Source organism: Centruroides sculpturatus, unplaced genomic scaffold (assembly GCF_000671375.1).
Source record: "Centruroides sculpturatus isolate CEXI.00-Female unplaced genomic scaffold, Cexi_2.0 scaffold1603, whole genome shotgun sequence".
In the NCBI taxonomy this organism is placed as follows: Eukaryota; Metazoa; Arthropoda; class Arachnida; order Scorpiones; family Buthidae; genus Centruroides; species Centruroides sculpturatus.
This window is the reverse complement of record NW_019385694.1, coordinates 68,380-76,442: the sequence shown is the minus strand read 5'-3', so window position 1 is coordinate 76,442 and position 8,063 is coordinate 68,380. Positions and strand designations below refer to the sequence as shown.

Sequence of the window (8,063 nt, the reverse complement as noted above, 5' to 3'; positions counted from 1 at the left end):
CGTTATCCTTACTACAACAATGAGTTTAAAAAAGATTGGTTTGGGGTTTCCTGTTGATGAGGGCCTCATACAGTTTCCCTTTTTTTTCGCTCATAGGTATAAAGCGCCACTGAATCTAACGAGCCTCAATTATGATTATTACGTGAAGGTCGCTCAATAATAATAAAAAATATTCAAATTTTGTAAATTGTAATTTGCATTTGTTTCGTACAAATAACACATAATTTCTATTAATAACATATTACAATAGGTACGGATATCGTCACGTTTTCAACATCTGCAACATACGTGATACTTATTTACATACAAAACAATAGATAGTAACATTAAAAAATAAGCAATAAAAGAAATAAAACAATGGATACGTTATTTTAATCTCCTGAATATACATTTAACATGATATATAAGCGATTTATAAAGTTAAAACGTCGAATCGTGATAGGTTCTCATGAAATTACAATCCCTTTTCTCTGGGGGGATGACTACTGNTCATTTTTTTTAAAAATGTGTTTTAGTGTTGCCATCCGGCAATTGGTTTTGTCGTTTGGTAAAAAAAAAAAAAAAAAAAATTGCTATTCGGATAATTTTTCCTTGACGTTATCGATTCGAAAATTTATGATTCGGGTTTATAAATAAACTTCTCGGTTCATTTATAGACTGCAGTGAGCATCATTAAGGGTCAAAGTTCGGCGAAATAATTTAGATAAAACATAAACAAACTTTTAAGGGACTTTTTCGATATCATTACAAACATTAATTCTCAAGAATTTAAACCTCCTACATAGATGGAAAAATGATATTTACAGAGAACAATGCACTCTTATTTATATATATTTTGTTGATATCCGACTTTGTCCTTGACTTTTGTACACTTGTTCACTTGTATTCCGAAAAGAAAGTGCGACGGACGATAACCTTTATCAATCTTACATCGCTGATAACCGTTTAATCCTAATATATTCGACTTAAATAAAGATACTTTAACATTTACACTAAAAAAATGTTCCATTTTATCGTTAAAAAAAAAAAAAAAAGGTAAATTACCATTACTTCGAGCAGCGAGCGGCGGGCGGCTCTTCAAGAAGATCGCTTTCATGGACATCAATCAATGGATAATATCATAAATAAGTATTAATATGCTTAATAATTATAAAATTTATATGATTATAAATCATATTTTATGCCATAAAAGCTTTAAATAACCCGTAAACATTCAAAAGATAACGCGTAAAAGTAGCGAAACCATGCTAAAGAATGAGTGTTCCAAACGAAATTCAAAGAGTAATAATGCTTTGTAGAGCACAAAAACACGCGTGAGAATGTTTATAGGTTAATAAATTAAAGAAAGGTGAAGATAAATCATTTAAAAAATGGCTTTTCAAGTGCGGAAGTGTTCCGTTTTACTCTGACCCCCTCTCTCTCTCTCTCATCTTGAAGTTTCATCTCTGAAATCTTTCTACTTAAAAAAAAAAGATGTGAACATGTTTAAAAGTGCCTTTAGAGATGCTTGAATGAAAAATACTTTAAGTTAATTGCGATATTTTTAAATTTAAAATGTAAATTTTTGAAGAGGGAGAGAGAGAGAGTATCTTAAAATTTCGGCAAGACAAATATCAGAAAACTAGGAGCAGACGTGGGATGTAATTACGATGCGATGACCTTCTAATCCTATACCCTTATCATGAGAGGCTGCACTTCTTAGTTCCCACGACCTACCGGTGACGTCATAGCCCGTCAGCTGCTTCACCCCCTTTTAAGAGTTACACAATCATTACTTTTATGTAATCTTATTGTATTCATCTACTCCCCGCTAGTTAAAGAGAGAAGCTTTAGAAGAGAAAAGAACGGGACAGACAAGCTTTAAAATTTTAAAAATTCTTTTCTTTTTAATGATTACAAATGATTATGTACATATGTAAAAATAAATTATTTTCAAATTCTTGTAAGGCACATTTTGGTCAAACCGGAATTTTTTGTTTGTTTGTTTGTAATATCACAGATAATCTTCGGAGGTAGAGTTTATTTACACATAGAAAAACCGTTCACCACGGTCTCCATACCCGATTTGTAGGCACTTTAACGTTGGGAACAGGAGAAACGGATTCGTATGATGGACTGGATAGTGTAAGCGATACTGGACTCGATCTATCGCTGGAAGCGGGGCTTAGGATACCGGAACCCAATACTGTTACGGGACTTGTAGACGTTGCAGGACTGATAGGAACTGTTGCAGGATTGTACAAGTCTATCTGCGACTGTGGTACCAGGAATGCTAATTCTCCTGTCGATAATCTGGTGGGCAAGAGGTGAACTCCTTCGAAAACTTTGGTGTGAAGAGGCGAATCGGGTACTTGTACGTGGATGGGTTTCAGGGGGTAGTTGGTAGGAGATTGTGGAGGAGAATGCAAACTGGTCAGGCAATTTGCGAGATGGTTCAAAAGCCTTTGTTTGACCGCCGTGTCCACTCCTTCCACTTGGTTCAGATAACGGTTTACTTCATTAGCGCATTCGTTAAAACCTGATCTATATTTTCCAATTGCGTTGGGGTCGGCCATTACGGCTGCTGTTTAAAGAAAAGAAAAAAAAAACACAATAAGTAAAATGTGTTAAGATTTTATATAAAACTTTTCTTAGAGATCTCGTGGAGATAATCAACTTACTTGTTATTTGGTGACGTTGTAAGTTACGTAAATGTTTAACCGTCATTTCTAAAATATCAGCCTTTTCTAATTTCGAGTGTCGAGCATTCTGCAAATTAATTAAAAAAAAAATATGGATAAGTACAAAGATTATAAAGGTTAAAAATCATGACAAATAACTAAACAGCTAGAGCCAAATTAGCAGAGATATTCCATTGTTATAGAAGCAGCACAGCTGGCCAACGTATCTGTGGGAAGAAGTAAAAACTGCCACGTGTATCGCCCAAGGGTAGCAGGGAGCGTGGCTTGCACGCACCGACAAGTCAGGCAAGCAGCACATGTTCACTGGCCCCATTTCATTTCCTTCCTTCTCTGCTACGTTGGCCTTAACTGAACTTTTTCGAACTAGCATAAAAATCCACAAAAAAAAAACCCAAAGATACTTACATCTTTCTTCAGAGCATCCAAGATCAGATTCTTCAATTCGGTTAAACTATTATTAATCCTCGCCCTTCTACGCTTCTCCATAATGGGTTTGGTACTCTAAAATTAGAAAAAAAAAAGAAATTTATTAGATTTATAAAAATAAAAATAAATTAAAATTTTAAAGATTTATAATAATTTAAAAAAAAAATGGATAAAATAGAAGATCTCAACTTACTCGGCGAGTTTCGCTAGATTTGGTTGCAACCTTCTCGGCTGGCATAGCTATAGTGTAGAAGTTCCGCACGTGAGTAAGAGTAGATAGCAGAGACGTGAGTCGAACGCGTGCCAACACAAACTGTGGGAAAATGCCGGTGGTGGCAAGTTTTATGGTCGACCAGGTCATCCAGGCGTACTGCTGCGGCAAGCCTGAGATAACACCGTCCGAGCTGTTCCCACGGTCAGATCCACGTCCTGTAGCCAATCACAGCCTTCCACCCTTGTTCTGTTGATGTGTGTGATTTTGTCGGCTCGCGTCATGCGACGTCTGATTGGTTAGTGGTTGCCCGCCAAGACATCTGCCGCCGTCTGTGCACGTGCCAGAAGTTTTTATCAGTAGAGAAGGAACGTGGGAAGACTCCTCCTCCTTCGACATACGAGGGATATCATATGTAAACAACACACAGTTGGCTGGGAACCAGTTTGTCACAAAGCTCCTTATTCTACTTGGCACGCGTATGGACACGGGCGCTGCTACCCCCTTTGCCTATTTTTTAAACTTCTGCACACACTTCCTGAGATGTTGTTACATCTGTTCGTAAATTGTGGCAGCATTCTTTTTTTATATACCAATTTCTACTTTCGCCATTTTGCATGCCACCACAAACACTTGGATTATTCTACTTTAAAAACGTATTTTTTTTTTTAAATAAAAATTCGACTTTTGCGTGAAGACAACGTCCGGAAAGAGCGCGAGTTTCCGTAGTTATAATGGTATTTTAAAGCCGATTGCAAAGGGCAGATGACGAATTCGGTGTTTACAGCGTAACTTCTTCACCGTTTAGTGTATAAATGTATATATAAAAAAAAGGTGGATGTGCAACATCTGTTAGCGAGTTCCATCAGTTAAAAATTCCAAGGCAGACGAGCGTCATCTGCACAGAAGGTGTGTACAGTCATTGGGCAACAGACGGAGCCGGAGTCGTGAGAAAGTGTCAAAGCTGTGACCCCGGTTTGCCTGACTGCTTTTCACGGTGTACTGCATGGCTGAACCAAGGTAATTGAGAGCTATCGGGTCCCTCCACGTGGCTGCATTGTCCCCGGCACACGACATACCACAGCCCTTTTCTCACGGTCCCCGGCATGACGTCAGCACGTTCCCCTGCACCAGGAATAGGGCGGGGGTAGTCAAGGTTAGACGAGGGAAGAACTTCTCTTCGCTAACAATGGGGCTGACTCACATTCTTCCAGTTGCCCGTTTGGCCTACAACTGAATTGTGGGAAGGAATGTGACCATACAAAGAGGCTTGTTTGCACCAAATATACATTTTTGACCCACGGAACGTTCCTCTTTTCGCCATTTTCGCTTTTTATCGTCTATTATTATCGTACTTAATTTAATTTTTTTAAAATAAATTAGCATAAAAATTCGACCTTGAGGTAACGATTCGAGTGGCGAATTTTTACACGCTTTTCACCCCTAATAATGTTCTTAGAACGGCTTGACCTTTAACCTCTCGTATCAGTCTCTCGGTACAGCTTCCTTGTATTCGTTTAAATCACATTTTCTCGTGAGACCGAGAAAAAAAAAACTTATATAAAAAGGGATTCGATTCGATGGCTGAAAATGACGTGAACAGCTTCCACGTGACTTCAACCAGATGACGTCAATGCGACATACCCCCGACGATTTCACGTTTATAACAATAATGATCTGCGAATAATAACTTAATAACAGGATATTACGAAATTTTCTCGCTTTGGTTACGTAGTAATTAATCATAACTCATTTTAAATTTACTCATTAAAAAATAATAATAATAATAATAATAAATAACAAACGGCGACCAATAGGAGACGTTCATACAATCTCTATTATAAAAAAAATTAAAGGCGTTTTTAAACCGATTATAAAAGCAAATACCTGATTGGCCTATTTAAAAAAAAGAGAAGAAAAATCTCGGAACCCGGAAAATCGAAGATAATTGAGTTAAATCGCGTGATTTGTTTATTTATTTTGATTGTTTTTTTTTTCTTAATTGAATTTGGAGGTAGGAACCGAATTAAATTCGTGGTTTCTTATAATTGAGTTATACGCTAAATATAATTGCCGATATAAAGTTACCAATTGGTTTTCTTATCAAGGAAGTAGTATCACACAGACGTATTTATCTTTTCCTCGACGACGAGGTCAACGTATGACGTAATTCTGTCTGAGATGTAATTTCTCCTTGTGTGATCTTAAAGTTTATTCTCTACACTTACGTCAGTCGATACGTGCTAATCAACGTGCCAAGGTTTGATAACAACACGCATCTACATCTCGTGCTAAGGATCTTAACTCTAATTAACGCTCCTAATTAGCTAAGTCTACGGTGGAAAACTTTATAAACGGGATCTTAATGGACTATACAAAGAGATCCATTAGTAACTAAGATCCTAATCACATAATTTCTTCAGTAGTCCAATTCGGGATTCGGTCTAAGTGAATTTACAGTATAAGCTAGGGACTTACCGCGTGAGATTTACACTGAAAAATTAAAAAAACAGGCTACTGACGAGTAGTTTTATAATAAAATTTATTAACTACGTTTAGTATTCTTGGTAAGAATAGTATTAATTAGGTCCTTGGAGGTCATACTAAACGCTGGTGATTAGTAATTGGCTCGTAGTAAGTAGGTCTAACTAATGTGGGTAGGTTTGTACGTCAACAGGATGTTAACGAATTAGTTTTTAAAGTAAAATTTAGTAAATAGGATGAAAACTTCGAATCTAATTACTTAGAAGAGGTTGCGAGGATCTTAACTAAAAAATAAGGCTCACGGTTTTACTAATTAGTTTCCTAATCGAACCACAATTATCACAATTAGTTGAGACCATAATTATTTAAATCCTATTCACTTATGTCAGTCAGTTAGGCCCTAGCAGGGCCTCGTAGTAAACGTAATAATAATTTAGATTCCTAAACTAATATAAATGAGGGTTCATTTATGAAATTTGATGCTAACGAATTAATTTTATAGTGAAAATTATAAATAAACTGGAGTAAGGATCTAATTATTTAAGAGTAGGACCGTCAGAAGAGGAAAGATGGGGATTTTTCCATGGCCCTAAGGGGTTCCTAACACTATAAATGAATGTCTACTAACAAAAATAAAATCATTAAAGCTTCTATTTGCTAACACAGAAGAAACATTCTATGTATTTTCATTTGTTACAGAAATATGGCAAATGGATTGGGCACACTCTACCACGGGCCTCATGCGGCCCTGTTTAAAAGGTTAATTGGTTCATAATATGTAATAACAATTAATAAATTCCTACAGCGAAATTTACACTAAAAATAATCGAATAGGCCTACAGTCGAACCTGCAATAACGGACATTTTTCATGGACCAAAAATGTACACAAAATAACCTCCAAAAAAAAAGGGGGCAAGATTTTTAATGTCCCCGTCAGTGGCCATCGTTCAGAGAGGTTCGACCGTCGTAAGGAGCCTAATGAACTTTTTCATACGAAAATTTCTAAACAGGAGCCTCATCAACCGAGTTCATAATAAAAATTGTTGCAACTTGGCTCCTAAATGTCGAGATTCATATTAAATTCGAGTGAGTAGAATCCTAACGAACCAGTTTTATGTTAAAGATTAGCACCCTTAGCAGGGTCTTAATTAATTCAGTTCGTAATTTAAAAAAAAAAGAGGTTAATAACTAAGATTTTATACGATCCCAACGAACCAGTTTCATAGCAAGAATTAATAATTAGGATCCTAACCAATTAGGCACATATAAAATAATAAAAATTAGAAGCCAAATCAACCAAGTTCATATTAAAAATACAGTAATTATGATCCTAATCGTCTTCATATTATTTTTTAAATATTAATAAATTAGACTCCTACTTGTTCACAGGAAAAGAATTTTAAAAAATATATGGTAATTAGAATTCTAAGTAATGGATCATTTCTGAACTGAAAGACCTTATAAAGAATGGTTGCAATGCGCTGCTTCAGACATAGGTAAAAGGGTACCATTAAGGCCTTTTTTCTTATAAACAATGCGTTGTTTCATACACAGAAAGGTAAGGCCTTTTGCCTAATAAGTAATGATTGCAATGCGTTGCTTCAGACACAAATAGAAGGGTACCATTAAGGCCTTTTGCCTTATAAACAATGTACATTGCTTCAGATATATTGATAGAAGGGAACCAGTAAGACCTTTCGCTTCATAAATGATGATTGCAATGCATTGCTATAGACATAGAGATTCCTACAAGGCTTTTCAAAAATGGTCCTAGCAAAGAGGACCCTCAAAAGTAATATATCTTTTGATAATCGATGAAAAATTTGTTTTTATGGCCTTTGGAAAGGGGTGCGACCCCACGTTTACGAGAGAGGGTAAGGCCCCATTTGACGTTTCTCAAGCCCCGGGAGTTGTTAAAGGAACCATTGGCCAAATATTTCACTCGACACCACGGCTCTGACCTTTGATAAATCAAAAATTCCATCGAGACTTAATCATTAAATCGAAAGTATCTTACAGAAGGCCAAATTCCAAACGTATCAAAAGATATAATAATATTTTTAAACAAGGCCTCAAGTAAAGCATACAACTTACATATAAGTACATATAATAGCATATATCAACCCGTTGAACACGATAGAGGAGGCCTCAAGAGGCTGATATCTAATTATCCCTCTGCCATATTAATTGCTGTAGAAGGATCATAAAAAGAGTCGGTTGAAGCCTCCTAATTAAAGAAGTGAACTAGAGGAGCTATTTA

General features: G+C 36.2%; 1 protein-coding gene across 1 annotated transcript; it reads right to left on the bottom strand.

Annotated features, from left to right (window-relative positions):
- Positions 1-1,859: 1,859 nt before the first annotated feature.
- Positions 1,860-5,046, bottom strand: LOC111641260 (transcription factor HES-4-like). Its single transcript, XM_023387401.1, has 4 exons — positions 3,301-5,046; positions 3,087-3,182; positions 2,661-2,748; positions 1,860-2,563 (listed from the first exon to the last, which is right to left on the bottom strand). The coding sequence occupies exons 1-4, from the start codon at positions 3,466-3,468 to the stop codon at positions 2,043-2,045; spliced, it is 873 nt and encodes a 290-aa protein (XP_023243169.1). The 5' UTR covers positions 3,469-5,046; the 3' UTR covers positions 1,860-2,042.
- Between the last annotated feature and the right edge of the window lie 3,017 nt (positions 5,047-8,063).

Excerpts from the sequence above, each read along its gene's own strand:
- LOC111641260 (XM_023387401.1), bottom strand. The coding sequence starts at position 3,468 with ATGACCTGGTCGACCATAAAACTTGCCACCACCGGCATTTTCCCACAG. Across the intron at positions 3,183-3,300 it reads AATCTAGCGAAACTCGCCGA|AGTACCAAACCCATTATGGA; the intron begins GTAAGTTGAGAT and ends TTCTAATTTTAG. Across the intron at positions 2,749-3,086 it reads TGGATGCTCTGAAGAAAGAT|AATGCTCGACACTCGAAATT; the intron begins GTAAGTATCTTT and ends ATTAATTTGCAG.